The following is a 20065-nucleotide window of genomic DNA, read 5'->3' as shown; positions in this document are numbered from 1 at the left end:
TTTGGAACAAATTACAATAAAGTTTTGCTGATAATAATCAAAAAATAAAAGTACAATTTGAAAAAAGTTTAGGCAAGGTAAGCTGAACAACGACAATAACAAATAATGTAACAAAAAGCCAAAACTACTAACATGCATCAAATGGTTTCAAAATAAATTTCTCTTTCCACTAAACTTTCATGAAACAGCAAAATATTTGCATTGTTGCATTTACAGGATACTTGCAGCTGCATTACAAACACCAAACAAGTTTCTCTACTTTTGACTCCAGGATTTTCAAATCATCTGCATCAATGCAACTCTCCAGCTGTTTATCAAGCCAAAGCTCTTCCATCTATGAAAGCAAACCATAAGATGAAACAAAACTGAATACATTCCTTACTTGTGTTTGTGTTAGTGGCATCGGGGTTAGTAGGAGATATTTAAGAGCATTAGATAGCAACCAATCAGTAATGTCTGTGTAGATTTTTTATGTGTGCAAAAGTCAAGAATATTAAGGATTAGCCAAACAGCACAGTCTGTTAAATGTAACAGAAAAATATTTTTAATGCTCATTTTGCCAATATAGAAACCTTTATTGGATCGTTGCTGTGTTTATTAGGTTTTGCTTATTCTACTCTACACATCATAAATGTCTTTGTGCCATATCAACTGACTCTGAACCAGTGGTTGCCATTCAATGAAGGCAATAAACATATTTGTAAGAAAAATGTAGTACTGTTGAAGTAACTTGGCCAAAAAAAGTTGCAGTGGCCCAAATTAACCATAGTACAATATAATTTTTAAACACACATACTTTAATGTTTAGAGCACACAAGCATATTAAAAAGTCATATATGGAACCCACAGGTTGGCAAACCCGCTATAAACCAGGAAACTTAAACAATTTGAGAAGCACAGCTCTATTTAATGAAAATAGCAAATTATGTTAAATTCAAATTTTATATTTAACATGTTAAGCATTTAGATTCTGGTGAACACTTAAAATTTCAACTGAATAAACCAAAACTTTTAACACAACCAGCCCTAGGCATACAATAGGTATGGGCAATTCAGGGAATATTACTTCACTCAAACAAGACAACAAACACTTGTGCGTTGACATGTAAATGTGGCAATACATTTTGAAGACAATTTAAATTGACATTTTACAAAACAGTCCAAGGCTAAGATGTAGGTCGTATATTTTAAAATGTAGTCAAGGAAACAAACACAGCTAACTGTGTTAATGCAGTTCATAAAGCTGTCTTCAAATTTATTAAGCTTTATACAGAAACAACTTACTGGTGTTTGCAGTGTTGACAATCCACCAGCCAATGCTGCTACTCCAGTGGATGTGATTCCACAGAAACGCAAGTCAAGTCTCTTCACTTGATGCAAACAGTTAGAAAGCTTCTTTGCCCCATCATCACCAACCTTGTTGCATGACAAGTCCAAGCTGTTTATCTAAAAAACATAAATAAACATATATACATGTTATACACATGCTGCACATATACAAGCAGTGTTTTTTAAAGGTGTTTTAAAAAACATAGAGTGTATACATTTATTTACCACTGCTGACTAGGGTTGTCCAATAATAATGTAGTGCCACTGATACCTGACACTATGCATGGTATTGGTAATGCTGAACCAACATGTTTAAAAACTAGGTATGTTGTATGTTTGTTAAATCAAAACCACACTATTGTCAAATCCTACTCTGTATTGGTAATTTATTGGGCCCCAACTGAGGACACAGGCCAGTTCTTCATAAACTGACACTAAACACTGCTTTGGAATGGTCTGAATTTGTTGCACTTAATTGTGGAAAAGTAGAAAACTAGTTTTGTGGGTAAAATAAATTTATTTTGAAACTCCGTGCAAACATGCCCAAAGCGCACAAGTGGTTTTATATTTCATCGCTCCAGTTTTGATTTATTCTTTGCTGTTACATGTTGGCAAAAAACAAGGCATACAGGTTTATCACTTATTTTGACCAAAAAATAAGAGTTGGAACACCCCAGCTTTTTTAAAGATATGTTTTAAGTAACAATGTAAGGATCACATGCTAATAGCTCTACAAACAAAAATAAAACTAACACCACATAACAATTTATTTGTTACTGCAACGAGAGGCAAACAAGTGACAGTTACGTCACAATTATAGCAAGCGATTGAATGGGTGGTATTTTTGTTATAAGTTTGACACCACAATATGAAATGGGAAGATATTGAATATAATCACCAATAATGGCGAAGTCATTTCTAGGAAATATTTGTACATAAAAATTACATTGTTTTTTATGTTGTGTTGTATACTTTAAAAAAAATTTTATGATGCCACAATAAAAAGGCAAGCGGGCCGCAGGTTCCCCACCCCTGCTTTAGGTAAATAAAATGTTTGATGCAACATTTTAAACAAATTAATCAACTGTCATCTCACCGGTTCTTGAAGTGACAGCAGACCTGAAGCGATATGAGAAATTCCATCCAGTGTTATTTCACAACCAAAAGGGTATTCAAATGTGTCAGTCAAGCTGTTTGACTGACCACCACCCAAACCAAGTGACTTGACATTGCTCAAACATTTTGACATTGCTGCAGCACCAAGATCACCAATTGGGTTGCCACCAAGGTCAAGTTCATCCATCTAAAAAGGAAAAGGAATCTCAAGAAATGCACATTTTGTAAGTAAATTAAGTTTACACTAGAATTGTTTTACTGTGATTTGTTTTATTATGTCACAATTGAACCAGACAGTTCAGTTGATAGAAAGTTTGCCTCAGATAACATTATGAGTTTTTGATTCATGACTTGGCAGCATAATTTATTGCATGTGAGTATGCTATCAGTGTTATGTTTCAAACTAAAAGAAATCACCCAAAACACTAAAGTTTATTGTGCTACGCTTCAAGTTAAGTTAATGTGTTATGCCAGGGGTTCCCAACCTTTTTATGCTCCCGTACCACTTGGACGCTCTTTCCTGCAACGCGTACCACTTTTTGCAGAACAACTAGTTTGATCGAATCATATTTTATTCATAAGAATAATATTGGCCTACTAAAATAACACTAAAGCACCACAACTAAATTTAATGAGATTTTTGTTTACTGTCCACCAATTGGTCAACAAAACCAGATAAACGAAATATAAAGCTTTGAATCCAAGTTTTTGTGAAAAAAGCGGAAGCTACTCGCGTACCACCTAAAAAACCTTCGCGTACCACAGGTTGGGAACCCCTGTGTTATGCAAATAAATGCTAATAAGATTTTTCAATAGATATCTTATCCAAAAAAGAAACAACCTATTAGATAAAAAAAAAATATATACTAGAAGGGTGGCTTAGCACATATTGCCCTTGCATATACACTATAACACATATTTTCTACACTAATTTTATATTAGGTCCCATATTTTCAATTGTCTTTTATAACCTTGGTTGTTTCTGCAAGCAAAAACTCATGGGTCCCCCACACATGCAAAGTTGTAGATAATACATTTCAAGAGATAACCATGAGAAAGTCGGGTGTTGTAAGGTAAAACACAGTGATCGGGACTGTGCCTGAATAAATATGCTTTATGGAGAACAAACTATTCAAATTCAGTCCATTTATACATTTTTGAAGGTTTTTCTATTTTATGGTCTATCTGAGAAAAAAAGTGTTAAACAGTGAGATAAAAGGCTAAAACACAACAATCAGCTCCTATAACACAAATCAGCGCGAATTGCACGTGACTGTTGGGGGCTAGTGGAGTAAATGATAGAGCTACAGGGTTGAACACAATAATTAACACCTATAAATATTGCACTGTACAAGCTCTCCAAATTTCATTTAATTCAGACATAGTTTGAAAAATTGACCCATTTTGGGGGGCTAGTGGGGTAAATGCTGGGGCAACAGGGTAAAACACAACATTCTACACCTACAAATGCACACTCTACAAGCTGTCTAAATTTCATTTAATTCTGACATTGTTAAAAAATTGACCCATTTTGGGGGGCTAGTGGGGTAAATGTTGGGGCAACAAAGTTGAACATAACAAACAACAACTATAAGTAGCACACTCTATAAGCTGTCCAAATTTCATCCAATTCGGACAATGTTTAACAAATTCACCCTTTTAGGGAGCTAGAGGGGTAAATATTGGGGCTACAGGGTTAAACACAACAATTGAAACCTAAAAATGACAAATTATACAAGCTGTCAAAATTTCATCTAATTCCGACACCGTTTAAAAAACTGACCCATTTTAGGGGTTAGTGGGGTAACTGATGGGGTTCAAAACCCAAAAGTATAAAATACGAAACCACAATGACCCAATCAACAGTCATGTAAATTTTTATCCAATTCTGACAATGTTTAACATTTTGACCACTAGAGGCGTTATTAGCAACATTCGTCAATGCTTCTGACGTCATGAGGCTGTACTGCAAAAAATCCTCGAACAAACCCACAAACCCAAGTAACAAATGTCTGGTTGCCTTTATAACACCTCAGAAAACTAACATTTGTGGTGCGCACCAACAACATTTTACACTTTGATGGCTAGCAGAAAACTAACGTTTGTGGTGCGCACCAACCACATTTTACATTTTGGGGGCTAGCGGGGTAAATACTGGGGTTATCATTCCAAACGAAGCAGATGGCACATCTACATAACTATATCTACCATCTGTGAAAGTTTCATCCAAATCCATCAAACATTTCAGGGCAAAATGGGGTGGACAAACTTCAGGGAAGAAAAAAAAGAAAAAAAAATTCGAGTAAAATCAAGATGTGTCCCCTTCAAGGAAGGGGACCCATAATAATCATATGAGGTCTTGACTCTACGTTATAAGCAAATTGGCCCAAAAAGTTGCAGTAGTCCAAATTAACCATTATACAACATAATTTTCAAACACATATACCTAGTGTTTGCAGCCACAAAAAGTGGCATGTGGCACCTGGCCCACAGGTTAGTGCAGTGCTCTTCAACCAGGTATACTGTATACCCAAGTGTATACCACATTAAAACTAGGGTATGACTGAAGAAAGGTATACGAAGGGAATACAGCTGTGGGTCAGTGTTACTAAACATCACTATTTTTATTAAATGCAGGAAGGCATAGCATGCTGGTGACCTATGTGAGACTGACCTGCTTGCTGTAAATATTATTGCATCAGGTTGGGATTGTTGCATCAATAATGTGAATTATGAAGCAAATAAGCACATCCCTGGAGTCTGTTAAGGTTGAACAATGTACTTTCTGAAATTTTACTTTTAAAAGCCCTGGAGTAAAGGATTGCGAATACAAAAAATTGAGAACAAGTCAACACCACACCACATGTCCACATCGCTGAAAGAATGCAGCAACAAGCCAGCCATTAAATCAACAAAAGTTTACACACTTTTGTATGCTAAATTTCCTGGACAGAGCACAGGGGGTGCACAACCTTTCCGCTGTGACGGCTGCATCGTAAATCCTTATTAATAGTGCCTGATGGCCAATTTAATTTGTAGCTTGCTACGTAGAACAGTCTAGGGATCAGACTTTACTGTTTATAACGTCACCATCTAAATTGTGACGCTAATGATGCCTGTTTTCGCATTGTTTACCCATAATATGTTTACAAAAAGTCTCAAACATGCGGCTTCTGCACCAAATATTTTAGTTAACATGTTCACGGCCACAGGTTGTCTACTCCTGACCTTTTGTTTGACAATAATTCACGCGACCAGGCAAGTAGTCTACCTATTGGTAGACTGTTACTTTCTATGGACAATTATAAATTGCTATGTGTAGGGTATACAAAGTTGCTTAAAAATTGTAAAAGGTATACAACGGGAAAAAGGTTGAAGAGCACTGGGTTAGTGAACCCTGCTCTGAACCAAGAAATTTAAACAATTTAAAAAGCATTGCTCTGCTACACCAAAAAAGAAAACTTCAAATTTTTTAATTAACATGTTAGGCATTTTGATTTTGGCGAATCCTTAAAATTCCAACAGAGTATACCAAAACTATTAACACAACCAACCCTAGGCATACAATAGGGATGGGCAATTCAGGGAATACTAATGTACGCAAACAAGAAAACAAACGCTTATGTGTGGATATGTAAATGTGGCAATAGATTATGAAAACAATTTAAATCGACATTTTATAATGCAGTCCAAGGTTCGGGTGTAGGGTGTATATTTTAAAATGTAGTCAAGGCAACAAACACAGCAAACTGTGTTAATTGAGTACACAAGTGTGTGTTCAAATTTGTCAGACTTTACAATAACTTACCGGTGTTTGTAGTGTTGACAATCCACCAGCCAATGTTGCTACTCCAGTGCATGTGATTCCACATCCACGCAAGTCAAGTCTCTTCACTTGATGCAAACATTTGGAAAGCTTCTTTGTCCCATCATCACCAAACTTGCTGTATGACAAGTACAAGCTGTCCATCTATAAAGTAAATTAAACATACATGTTACACACATGCTGCATATATACAAGCAATGTGAGATGCCAGGACACAGACCATTACAGTGCTTCATAAACTGACACCAAACGCTGCTTTGAAATAGTTTATGCAAACCTACACAACAACAATAATAGTTAGATTATTTTAGATTGCAACTTTGTTCTGTTGCTCATATAATCTGGACAAGCTCTGTATAATACAGTTTTACATTTAGTCACTAAAGTATCGGATATCGAATCAAAATGGGGTATCAGGTCAACCCCAGTGCTGACTTGAATTTGTTGCACCAAAGTGTGGAAAGTAGAAAGAGATTTTTGTTTGTAAATCAAATTACAACACAGGGTAACATAATTTAGGTGCATATGATGTTTGATGGCAACACTTTAAACAAATAAACCAACTGTCATCTCACCGGTTCTTGGAGTGACAGCAAACCTGAAGCGATATGAGAAACTACATCAGATGTTATTCCACAACCACGGTCAACATATCTGCCACCACCCAAACCAAGTGACTTGACATTACTCAAACATTTTGACATTGCTGCAACACCAAGGTCACCGATTGGGTTGTCACCCAGGTCAAGTTTATGTATCTAAACGGTAGAAAAAAGATAAAAGAAATGCACATTTGTTCAAGTTCAAGTAAACACTAGAGTTCTTTTACTGCTATTTGTTTCATTATGTCACAATTGAAACTGATAGTTTAGTTGATAGAAAGTTTGCCCCAGATAACATAATACGTGTTTTTGATTCATTACTTTTCACTATGATTTATTACATATTAGTATGCCAACAGAGTTATGTTAAAAAAAATCACTTAAAATTCTGAAAACTGTATTGTACCCTGCTTCAAGTTCAGTTGATGTCTTGCACAAACAAATGCATATAATATATTTCAAAACACAAAAACGAAACGACTCCTTAAGGTAAAGAGTTCAGAAATTAAAATCAGTGAAATCACACAAGGGCTTAAATATACTCTATATTTTATTACAACAAGAAAACTTATATGATCTAAAATACACCCAGTACAACAAATATGTTATGGCAATAAATATAAACTCACTTTAGCAGTTAAAACAAACATTGTAATCCAAGTTTTATAGTCTTTTCAAGAACTTACTGGTGTCTGTAACTTGGATAACCCCCCAGCCAATGCATTTGCACCAGTGGAAGTGATGTCACAATCACACAAGATGAGTTTCTCCATCAGATGCAAACATTTTCCAAGCTCCTGGGCCCCATCATCACCAAACTTGTTCTCTGACAAACCCAAGCAGGGAATCTAAGCAGGAACAAATAGTTGGTCTATAACTATTTTGTAGAAACAAACCACAGAATCCTAATACAGTTAAAAACTAAAATGTGAACAGTTATTAAAACTCAAATATCTTATATTCTAACTTATATTCTAACACAATCAAGCAATACTAAAGTTAATTAAAAACATTTCTGTGAAATTATCATCAAAAGTAACAGTGACATACCTTAGTTTGAGAGTTTAGGATGTTTTGAGTGATGCCTGGCATTCCTTTACATGTGATTCCACAATCACGCATTACAAGTCTTTTCAATTTGTGGATTGACTTGGTAATTGCACAGGCTCCAATGTCACCCACTTCATTGCCACTGATATCCAATATAGCTTCCATCTCAAGATGTTCACCCAACTTAACAGCACCAACTGATGTCATGCCAATGCCTTCCATATCAAGTTCAGCTACTTTGCCCACCCCACTGCTTAGTATGCTCACACCTTCATCTCCAAGAGGTATGTGTCCCAACTCCAAGCTCTTTATCTGTTAAAACATAAAAACAAGTAATTATAAGTAAACAAAAAAAACATTATAATCTCCTCATTATTAGTGGTTTTATCATTTTAACATATATTGGGGAAAATGGTAACTTCTTAAAAATACAAATTTTCTTTTTTTCAAATGTATATTGTACAGTTAGGTGATAAAATATAGTTGAAGCAGACAAACTGGACTGAACCAGAAATAGAGTTTTCAGCGTTAAGTTGTTGCAGTGCTTGGTGTCTGGTCAAATGTGATTGAAACTATTTGTATTCATCCAAAGATAATATTATTAAGTATAGCAAACCTGATGTGGGTGATCAATTTGCAGAAGTCCATCTTTAATGCTTCTAGCCAATGTTAATACATTCTGTAGAAAAATAATGTTTTTATATTGGTGTATTTCTAAACATAAAGTTTTGCAGGCAGTTCTTGCTTCTGTGTTACTAGTGTAGTGCTTTTGTATAATTTGTATAAAAAATTTTTAATGACAACCCCTTTATTATCAATAAATTTTAAACCTTTCTGCTCCTGTCTGTTGAATCACGAAGGGAACCAAATGGATAAATTCGAAATCTCTCCACATGAGGAAGGAAGCTTCCAGCGAACTGCAGTTGTTCATCAGGACACTGTCGTAAGACGAATTCATCGAAGGACGAACAGGTGAAAAACTTTTATTTAACAAAGCAAATGTTGATAAATGAGCAATTAACCTGACACAACCGATATTAATTAACTAAAAGTGCAACCACAACATTACAAGTATTTTAAAACAAGTGACACCAAACTGTGGGGATTCCCCTCAACTGCAAATGTTTAATTTAGAAAAAATACAAATGTTTAAATGAAATTAACACTTTATTTAAACTCAACATTTTTCCTCACTGCAAGCATGGGGTAATTTTTATGCATTATTTTAAACTATAGTTACAGTTTGGTGATTATCAATTACTGCAACTTACTTTCTTCAAGCTTAAAAAAGTATAATGTTATAAAAAATTGTTTTTTGATTTTACCATTTTGATTTCAAGAGTCATTGAGTTTAAATATGTTTAAAAATGATACAAACATATAAATACATCAATTGAATCGGTTTGTACAAATTAAGTTTTAATTGTAGCTTCACCAGAACAAATAATTACAATTGTATATTACAAAGTATATAGCCGCGGTGGGGCAAAGGAACTAATACTGAAACATGTTGACAATATCTAGTTATCATACTAACTTTAACTCTGTGTTCTTTCACAAATTTTCCAAAACTCTGCAAAGCATTTCCAACAAATGACAGCCGAACATCTTTCAAATTCAGAGTGGTATTGTTAAGTTTGTAAAGTGAAGCCATGTTTGTGATATCAGATGAAAATACAGAACCCCTCATGTTAGCAACTGTTGGTAGAAGTTTGGTCACGGGTAAGCTAATATCATCACTGCCAAGTTCATTCAAACATGCAAAAAGATGAAACCACTGTTGCATGAAATGTTCTTCATCACTTTTAATTACACTCGCTGATAGTTTCTTTGCTTTGGATTCAGCAATTGAACCAAGAAACTTTTTCTTCTCTTCTATTTCACCAACTTGTGCTGCAGGAGAAAGTCGTCTGGCTTTTTTAAACACACTATCTTTGCAAATGCCGAAACAAAACTTTACAACATTTTCTAAATCTGCAGACTCAAAAGCATTTTCAAGAAAGGATTTGAACTCATTTAGAGACATAAACAAAACAAGTCTGAGTGCAACCAACAACTCTTGCCAGGAGCGATGAACAAAGTAGCTAACTTTATCTTGTTGCAAAATCTGAATTGCAAGACCATCCTCTGAATCTACAACTGCATTGACAAATGCTTGTTGTGTTGCCAATGGAATCTTAAACTGCTCCAAGTCCTCATCTGAAAACAAAGATTTGTTTTTCTGCCACCCATCAAATGCCAAGTCACATAGCTTCTTAACCACGTTCATGCCTTTTTCAAAAGAGCAATGCTTTGAACGAATGTATCTGTTCAACATTGCAATGTAAACACCTGTGACTGTCATATTACCTGAAGTTCCTCCCCCTCCCAACAGAAAGTTAAGAGCCATAAGCATGTTGACAGGTACTACACAGCATTCTAACAAAGCTGGGTTGTCTTGGAGGATTTTCCAAACTCTGTCAAACTGTTCACCACATACACACCTAGCAAGTTTTCGCTGTTCATTCGGTGCTAACCCCAAAATTTCCAAAATAAAATTTGGTCTATATTCTGGAGAGGCATCAATAAACTGAGTGATTCTTGATGTTACCAGCTTGTAAGCATTCTCAAGTAGTTTGCCGTTTAGTATGTTATATAATAGTGCCATTGGTTTTGCCGATTTAAGTGGTAATACATCTGGATATGAATGTAAGTTTTCAGTTTTAGCTTCATCCAGACCATCAATGATTACTACTGTGTTGGGATCCTGCAAGATGAAATTGATCAGCTCCTCTTTCTCTGCTTCCTGTATTGAAAGACTTCCCTTTGCAATCAGTGATGAGAAAAGTAATTCAAATAAATCAGTTTCTCGCTCAAGGTCAATGGTGCCAACCGTGATGTAAAATACGAGGGAAGCATTGGAAAGAATTTTCTTGTCCAAAATTTTTTGCACAATAACTTTTGTCAATGTGCTCTTTCCCACTCCAACTGCACCAACAACACCAACTGATGTTTTATCTTTTTCAATGTCCCCTGCTTCAATCTTTGCTCTTTCAAACATGTTTTCCACTGTGATATCACCTTTCAGTTTATTTCCTTCATCTACCACTCTGGCCATTTTTTCTCGTTGTTTTTCAGGATCATTGTCTTTCTGTCCAGTATATTTTAGAAGCACAAGATCAACTGGTTCCACTGCTCTTCCATATTCTCTACCACATTTTCCTTCTACTACTGTCTTCAGATGCTGGTGCAATTTTTCTGCTGTGGTGTCAACTGTAAAAAATACACAAACTTTAATGTCAAGCATCAAAAGTTGGTCAGCAAAGCAGTTTTATAATGCAAGATTTTATTTAGTGGGCCTATCGGATTGCTCTATTAGCACTGTAAATCAATGGTCTTCAACCTATGGGTCACGAAGTGGGGTCGCCTAAACTTTTCCTGGGGTCGCTATAAATTTAACGTATTGGCGTTTTAATTTATTACCGAAACATGATACGTTTTGTCCCAGTTCGCAACCTTTGCTCATATTTTGCAGTACAGGTTGGTATCTCGTGTCACAATCTAATCATTGTGAGCCAATAGTCAATATAAAACAAAAGTTGTTCAACTTATTGTTACGCGATAGAACCCTATGATTGACATTTTGTGTTCAAAATAATACAACCGGTACAAGAAAAATACATAAACTTGATGATTTCTGCAAACTGGTGAGCTTTAATGCGAATTAGATCGGGCAAATTTAACGAAACTTTTGGGTTCTAACATTTAGGCGTGATAATACACACAGAGTGCTAATATCTCAAGTCTTCTTGAAAATCAAGCAGGCATGTTTACATGAAAATAGTTTCAGTTTCGGCATTACTTGAAACATTCTGCTCCCTTCCGGAAAAATGGGGTCAGATGAAAATGCTGATTCAGTTTTCGTTTAAATTGGGGTCGTGTTAAAAAAGGTTGAACACCACTGCTATATATGACTCTTAATATTAACAATGATTTATATTTATGCCTCTTTGCAGCACTAAAGTTGCATGAATATTGTTTTTGGAAAAACATAAATGTTTCCTATTATAAGCAGGCAAATCACGTGCATGGATTTTGTATCATGAAATGTGGTGTTATTGAGCTGTTAAATTTGTTGACTGCCAAAGGGGTAAGTGCATTTGAACCAAACAATAAGTTTAAAAAAATAAAGATCTCACCTTACAATGTTTGCAAGCAACAAGTTTTCTACCAACCTAATTCATTGACTTTGTTTCCTTCAACAGAATCTACTGAACTGTCAGAATCTGAATCTTCAGTTTCTGTTTTGCGACGTTTCATGTCTGGTGAACCATCAACAGATGGAAATGGATCTGCATGAAAAAATAACAAACGTAACAAATGAGAATATAAGAAATGATTTTGGAAAAAAGGACAAGATCTTGTTTAGGAAGTTCATAGATTGGAAGAGTTTACTTAAATCATCTGAAACCAAACTTGCAAGTCATGTAAATGACATTATCAAACATTAGTAGTTAGTACATTATTAGCAAAATTCCTTTCATTGTAACATTATGAACCTGTTCTTGTAGTTGAGCTTCCTGCTTCTGATGTTGAAGCAAATGTTTCAGGAATCTCAAGATGAAGCTTCTTCAGTTCTGCAATGATTTTCTCAATGGTCTCTAGGAATAAAAATATTGCTTAAAAAACTAGAACCATTTAAAACTAGAAGGGTAGCTTTCTAATATACTTCAGATATCTATACTCTAAATCCTACATACCAATTTACTACACACATCATTTGATCTACACATATGATTGTTTTTGGAAACAAAAACGAATGGGTCACCGCACGCCTGTTTGTGAAGATTTTTGGTAAACAAATGCTCCGGTTATTTTTAGATTCTGAGGGACAAATTATTAGAATGCATTAAGCCAACAAAAAAGTTTTGTCCATATTCTTTTTGCATCATTACCATTGACCTGTAGTAACCTTTCATGGTACAGATGCTGTAATATTGTTTGAACTTTAACATCGCTTTTAATAGCACGCTGTCCTTCATGTTCAACAAAACAGTTTTGCTTAATTGAAACATGATTTAAGTATTGAATCTTGAATTGATTGTCAAAAATAAAGTTGCTCTGTTATGGCGAATAATTCTTAACTGTGTTGAAAATTCTTAAGAATATTACATTGCACCAACCAACAAAGCATGAAACGTTTTGGATGGCATGTGGGTGAACTGCTGGGTCATTCGGGGTTAAACTTCAGGAGGATCAAAATTGGATCAATAGCTAACATCTGTCCAAATTTGAACAAATTTGAAGCATACCTTCTTGACCAAATGTGTATGACAAACCAGCATTAGACAGAAACAAATATTTTGGGCATTTAAGGGTGAAAATGGGTAAATCCTATTAAAAGTAAGAAAATTCTTTACACAACCTTACATTGCATCAACAACGAAGAACAAAACTACAAGTTCATGCACTTTAGTCAGTACAGCTGTGAAAATTTTCTGTTTTGGGGGGCATCATTCGGGCTCAAACTTCAGGAGGATCAAATTTGTATAAATAACCAACACTTGTCAAAATTTTAAGTACTCTTTCTTGACCAAGCGAGCATTACAAACCAGCATTACAAAGAAAAAATGAAGAAAAAAAATATGGACAAAAAAATATGCGTCCTCTTCGGAGAAGGGGACCCATAATCAAGATATTAATGATTTAAAACTAAAGACGTTATTAATATTACCTAATTTATTTGCTTTTAACCACATCATCATCATGCGATATTGTCTCTCTGCAAAGTTTTCCTTGTAATTGTTCTTGATTTCTGAAATCTGAAAATCTTTAACATCAAATTTGTGAACAATATTTGTCCATTCCGTTTCATTATGGTAGAATTGGCAAAATCCATAAATCAACCAGGCCATCTGTCGGGCTGTGAAACACAGAAAATGTAAACACAACATTTGCACACACTACTAATTGGATAAAAGGTTTACAATTATGATTTAAACTTGTTAGCCTTTTTTCTTTTCTGTTTTTGTTTCGCAGACAAAATACAAGGTTTGTGATGTTTTTATTTAAAATCCAACAAGGATCAACATCTGATTGTGTCAGTCCATTGCAACCAGCCAAACAATGTAAGAAAATCTCTACTTTTGTTGATTTCTTTTCTGGCTTTGTTTGAAGCAAGAAGTTCATCCACTTTCACATTTTGTTTATTACAATAAACTTCATCTCGAACAAGTTGAAATATTTCTGGGTCATTTTTGTCCACACCTATGTCTGAAAAGCAATGCAAAGAAAAGCTACAAAAGACAGGTAGGATACATTGCTTTAGTAAGAGTATGAAAGTCATAGTGTTTTGCAGCGTAATGACTTTAAATGCTTGTGTATCACTAATGGGCTTGCTCCAAGCACATATTTAACAATAAGCTGAGTGTAATGCTAATCTTCGCCCAGTTTTTAAAATGCAGTTTTGTTTAAAATAATTGTATTATTTAAGCACCTTTCCAAAATTGAAACATGTCTACTTCATTGTTTGTCAGATATTTGTCAACTTCGCAATCCGGAAAGCCAAGTTTCCGGAAAAATTCTGGCTTTAATCTGGCACCAACATCTTTGCATTGTTTGTGGAAAGCACGCTTGGAAGCTTTTCTTATTGTACTGCTACCACTGAATAACAAACAAAAAGAGTATCTTCAATGAAATTATGTTGCATATTTCGGGATGCTGTTATGTAACAGACTTTTTTTATCTAACCCATATAAGCCAAAACATATTATTACATAAATCACTTGAAAGGTGTCATTCCTGCAGTTTGTTGTTTTTCTAAAATACATCCTATTTAATGAATGACCACATAAACTATGTGCCTAAATACATTTGTTATCTAATTATAGTTACATCCTTGTATCTGCAATATAAATAGGTCTTCAGACTGATGTAACTGTAACTAACATACAAAGGTGTTGCTTGACACAATGGTGCATTGAATAAGACTTGGCGGTATTTCTATGTATATTTTGACCTTTGGTGACTGCTGTGTGCTGCATAAGCCAGAAAAAATAAGTACAGACTAGTGATGCACCGAACCCACCTGAAAAGGTTCGGGCCAAAACCCAATATTCAGCCATAAGACCGAATAATTTCAACCAAATAAAAAATCGATGTAACCTTAGCAAAGGTGATACATAGTAATAGGAGCAAAACATACCTTGAACTTGCCATGATAAAGTTAATCCAGAACCTTGAATTGATCAGCAATTTACACCAAGAATCTATTTACACAAAAGATATACCTTGGTAGGTAAGTTCCTTTGAAAATAGATGTAATGTAAAATTTGTACAATTACTTCAGTGTTGAATAAATAAGCTCATTAAAAAGTAGTTTAGCCTTATCATTGCAATGTAACCCAGATATTTTCAATGCATCAAACAGTTTAGCTATACAGCAGTCAAATTAGAATGGCTTTAGGTTATTGTAGAGCAGATTATGTCAGGCGAACATTTGTTAAGAAAGGTTCCATTTTTGTTTTTATTTGGCATGTAAACAAGACACTAGTGATGGGACGAGTACCCGGTACTCGGTATCGAACAATTTCAGTGGTATCGATACTCAAACTTGGTATCGAAATATTTTGCCTCAGTTTTCGATACCAACGTGAGAGTACCAAAAGTTGATTCACCAAATTAAATGAAAATTTTGGGTTCTTACATTTCACCGTAATAACAAAAGCTAAATTGTTTTGTTCTTTTTTTCATGTAAATTTCGCCGCTTATTTTTCATGTAAACTTAAAATATTTGCATTCAGCGTGCGTTATTACGCTCAAATGTTAGAACCCAAAAATTTCATTTGATTTTGCCTATCAATTTCGCGTTAAAGCCCACCAGTTTGTAAAAATCAGACAATTTATGTGTTTTTTCCTATACCTGCTGTATTAACTTGGAAACAAAATGGCGTCCATGGAGCTCTATCGCGTAACAATGGGTTTGACTACTTGTGTTTTATATATACTTTGATGCAGAGCAGTAGGCAGACTTAAACTTTGGGCCTTGGGGATCCCCATACGGTGCTTTTAGGCGTTCGTGAGTGCAAGTTTTCACACTGTTTCATGATATAGCACCAAAATATTATTTTTTTAGGAAAAACACTTTTTACCATGTTTACTTACAGATTTTTTGACCGATATAAAGACGCTTCGTTGAACACAATTTCTCCCGCTGTTAACATTACCGCTATTCTGCGCTATTGCCCGCCCAATGTAGATGTGTAGCCTACGTACGTTTCAATGGATTCAATGTATATTATTCATATTTTACTTTAACACAAATATAGTTGATCAGCTCGGTGCTTATCTCGACACTTCCACTATTCACCTGAACTTAGAAGGTTGACCACAAATTTGTAATGACAATTATTCGCTTTACTATTTTCATATAGGAAGACCGAATTAAACATGAAAGCCTATTTTTCCATACCAACCAACTTGGTAACAGGCATGCGCAAAGATTTGTGCTACATACGATTGTGCCCAACAAATCAAAGACTAAAAAAAAGTTATGTAGAACTGATTTCGATGAAGACTTATCGAAAACACCAAACGTTAAGTCGCTTTTTTATTTGCTTTGGTTAGTGTTGGTTGGATTAAACTTTTTTCCTCGTTCGACAATGCAACTATACTTTTCCGAAACACTTTAATTTGTTTACGATTACTTTTAAACGAATACCGGCTTAAATTTTGTCTCTTTGGCCTTTTTTGGCGCTGCAAATCTGTTTAATTTTATTAAACATAATTAAACTTCATTGGACGTCACACAAAACTTCAAATGACGACGGAAACAATTTACATTAATAGAGTTAAGCGGAAACATTGCTAATGTATATTGATATAACATTTGCTAGAAAACCTGGTGAATTTATCAGGAAACAGTTTCCTAACATTATTTAAACCGTTTACAAGCGTCCTGTCTATGCAGCAAACTGTCACGTGTCATTAATAGATATGCACAGAAAGAATATTACGTCGTATATTTTTGATAAACAAGCTTGTTTCCAATGTAACACAGAAAATCAGAACTAATAAAAAGCACGTGTTTATCTTGAAAAACCAACTGGTTGAATTTATTCTGACAATGCTACTCCTGTCTTGACGCAGAAAATTCACACGTAATAATTTCACATTAAGTAATCTGCAACAAACCGTTTGCGAAAATAACAAATTTCGATTCGCAAAACAGTTTCCTTTCATTCTGTTTCACGTCTCTACTGTTTCTGAACTACAGCGCAACCAGAGGTGACTTGTTAAGGTTGGCCTGACAACTCAACTGATCCTTTTGAAACACGATCTACTGAGGACGCCTGAACAAAAGCTTCGTCCCGTTCGTGCCGAGACGGCAGGTCGACTTTCACCAGGCCGTACAAGGGTGACGTTTTACGCCGAAGCACAAGACAAAAGCAATGCCCGCTTTGAAACAAAAATGCTATCTTTGTTGCGAAGTTTTAACTGTAGAAAGATAAGTTTAATTCTCGAGTCATTTCAGCTGTTCTGTTTTAATGTAGCATTTTGAAATTGGAAAGTCACGGGTTCTGCACACTTACAAGGTTTTACAGACGATTAATCTTCTTATTCTATTGAGCAACGGGTTCTCGCCTTTTCTCTCATGTTTACCCCTTGACAGGTTTCGAAGAGAAAATTTACTCCAAAGTACAACAAACTAATATCCTACCAACCCAAAACCATCTGCTTCCCTGGAGTCCACATCGAAACTCTTTGTATGAGAACATTATTGAAATTCCCTGTAAACTCTGGGTTATATAAACTTGTTTCGAAATTAAATTAAATATTTTTACCCGCGTTTTTTCGATTTTTTGTCCGTTTCAAAACACATGCAATGTACACTTGCCAAACTTATTAAGGTCGGATTTTTAAATTTAGAGTGAGAACCGTAGCATTCATCAACTTTTCCACGTTTGTTTATCAGGCTCTGCTACGTAATGTATCTCAAGCATACAAAGCAGCGTTTCCGATATTGCAGAGTTGGCAAAGTATACCGGCAAATTTATTTGGTACAGAACGAGTTTCAAAATACCGATAGAGTGATTCAACTTTAATTCATAACAAAACTGGTGGGTTGGGGTCGCTGAACGGCACTGATGCGTGACGGGTAGCAGATCATGAATGACGTCATACGATCCACTCACGTCAGCTCAGTTGATGCAAAGTTTGATTTTCTGCGATTTATCAACTAAGAAACTTCGTAACATATCCGCATCGCAAACAAATTGTCTGAAAGTTAAATTTAAAACCACGGCTGGAAAACATTATAACTGGTTAACGAATCACAACACGCCAGACCTACAAAACACGTTGTATCGAATTAAGTCAGTCTTTTAGGAGTTTTCGACCGACAAGGCATTGTTTTACAACAAGCACTCTCCTGTGAGTTCATAATGACATATTGCTTGGTAATAACGGTGTAGCTGCAACGCGTTTATCCTCGATCCACTAATTGTGCCTTCCACTTTTTTTAGCCTAACAACGTGCTAACGTTGCTGCGTTATTCCCGACTTGTGAACTGCAACTGTGCATCCATGTTTGTTTTTATCAAGAGAAAGTATCTCTCGCGACAGAAGTCTAACCGGGCTTGGTTGTTTTTGCTTGATCAAGTGCAAGTGCAGAGCGAAGCATGGTTCAGTGGAAATGAACGACTCACTACTCCACCTGGTGGAGAAGCAAAAGCGTTCTTACTAAGACGACGAGTTGAAGTCACCGCAAAACGATAGAGTGTGGAACAGAAAACGTGTTATTCAGATCGAAACGTTTTCACGAAACAAACAGAAAACGTTTCACGCTGAAGACAAATTCACAGGCAAGCCTGGGTCAACGCTATTTTAGGTGAAGTTTAACTCAGCAAAATTACAAGTTCCTAAACACAATGAGTCCCATTCCTAAACACAATATTGCTGCCATGTTTCAATAAAGGTTGGAAAATTCAAATTGCCGTTAAGTAAGTACCAAAGATATTAAACTTCTAAACAAGTTGAACTTATAGAACCTTGAATAGGTAACAGATTTCGGAGGGTTGGGTTGTTTGTTTTGTTAAACACTTCTTTCAACAAAATCCAACATTCTTTTTAAAAAAAATTCCAATCGTTTTACAATATACGACACCCCATAGATTTTTCTGTCTGTTAAGATCCCATTACCAGCCCATTATGACGTCACACAGAAGTACGACGCTCGGTTGAAAACTGCTCATGCGGAACCGCCTGCGACACTTCACGTCAAAAACATTTTTACAAAACAGGAACATGTCATCTAAAGTTTAGTTATTTTCGTATAAATTTAAGCCAATTATGAGATGCAGGCAAGTCATAAATTATATTTCTCGAGAAACGGCGAACGGCTTTTGCTTCTACACAAAATACAAATAAATACAAACGCGTCTGCCAACAAGATTTGTGCCTAATATGTGTAGGTTAACCCCGTATAAAAAAACTCATCGACTTTTATCAGTAAGCTGTCATTGGTCGCATTAATGGAACAAATATAGAATGATGGGTTGCAAGAGTGAGTTAAGAAAAAAACGTCACCGGGAAGAAGAAAATGATGTTTTTAGTCATGAGCTCAAGAAACTGACACTAGATGGATATTTTCTATGTGTCATGGTTGGTAGTAATATTATATTACTAAAGATGAAAGTAATAATACGCAAAATACGCCCGCTTTCTGTTACTTGAAGACGTGAATCAGTCTTTTGATTAAGATATCTTTATGTCGTTATCACAACCGTACGCTCCCGCTAATCTACAGAAAGATAGCAAAACTGACCGATTTCGTGTTCCGGTCAAACCCACCCCAATATATTACCACAGTTTGCAGCATCACCAACAACCACCACAACAAATACAACGACTTGGACCAGCTTCATGATTTCCAGCGAGCCTTCAACCTGCTCCTCAGCGACACCTTGTGCTGCCTTCCAACGTTGTCTTCGCACCACCAAGGGGCGTGCAAATCAACAGCAAACCGATTCGACAATCGTACAACAATCTCCAGGGCAGAAGCTTGACCGAATGGTCTGGCGCGCCTGACCCACATAAAGACATAAAAATCCCGATCGGCATTCGTCCCCGAGAGTGTCCAGGGTTCGAGCTGCGCAACGTTGAAA

The 20065-nt window shown here is 35.6% G+C and overlaps 1 protein-coding gene across 1 annotated transcript in view; it reads right to left on the bottom strand.

Annotated features, from left to right (window-relative positions):
- The window catches only part of LOC145214863 (NACHT, LRR and PYD domains-containing protein 5-like), a 61076-nt gene extending 45557 nt beyond the window's left edge, over positions 1-15519 (bottom strand). Inside the window, exons 1-14 of the mRNA XM_080083471.1 lie at positions 15107-15519; positions 14399-14565; positions 14047-14175; positions 13637-13825; positions 12462-12563; positions 12138-12254; positions 9431-11175; positions 8754-8861; positions 8540-8602; positions 7924-8235; positions 7560-7721; positions 6847-7029; positions 6254-6415; positions 2426-2632 (exon numbers count right to left, since the gene is read on the bottom strand). Of these exons, the coding sequence (XP_079939597.1) occupies positions 2426-2632; positions 6254-6415; positions 6847-7029; positions 7560-7721; positions 7924-8235; positions 8540-8602; positions 8754-8861; positions 9431-11175; positions 12138-12254; positions 12462-12563; positions 13637-13825; positions 14047-14175; positions 14399-14565; positions 15107-15120 (3660 nt within the window). The 5' untranslated portion in view covers positions 15121-15519. The remainder of the gene's footprint in view (positions 1-2425; positions 2633-6253; positions 6416-6846; positions 7030-7559; positions 7722-7923; positions 8236-8539; positions 8603-8753; positions 8862-9430; positions 11176-12137; positions 12255-12461; positions 12564-13636; positions 13826-14046; positions 14176-14398; positions 14566-15106) is intronic.
- Positions 15520-20065: the final 4546 nt, after the last annotated feature.

This window comes from Phallusia mammillata, chromosome 2 (assembly GCF_965637545.1).
Source record: "Phallusia mammillata chromosome 2, kaPhaMamm4.hap1.1, whole genome shotgun sequence".
NCBI lineage: Eukaryota > Metazoa > Chordata > Ascidiacea > Phlebobranchia > Ascidiidae > Phallusia > Phallusia mammillata.
The sequence above is the reverse complement of the archived record's forward strand: the minus strand, read 5'-3'. Positions and strand labels throughout refer to the sequence as shown.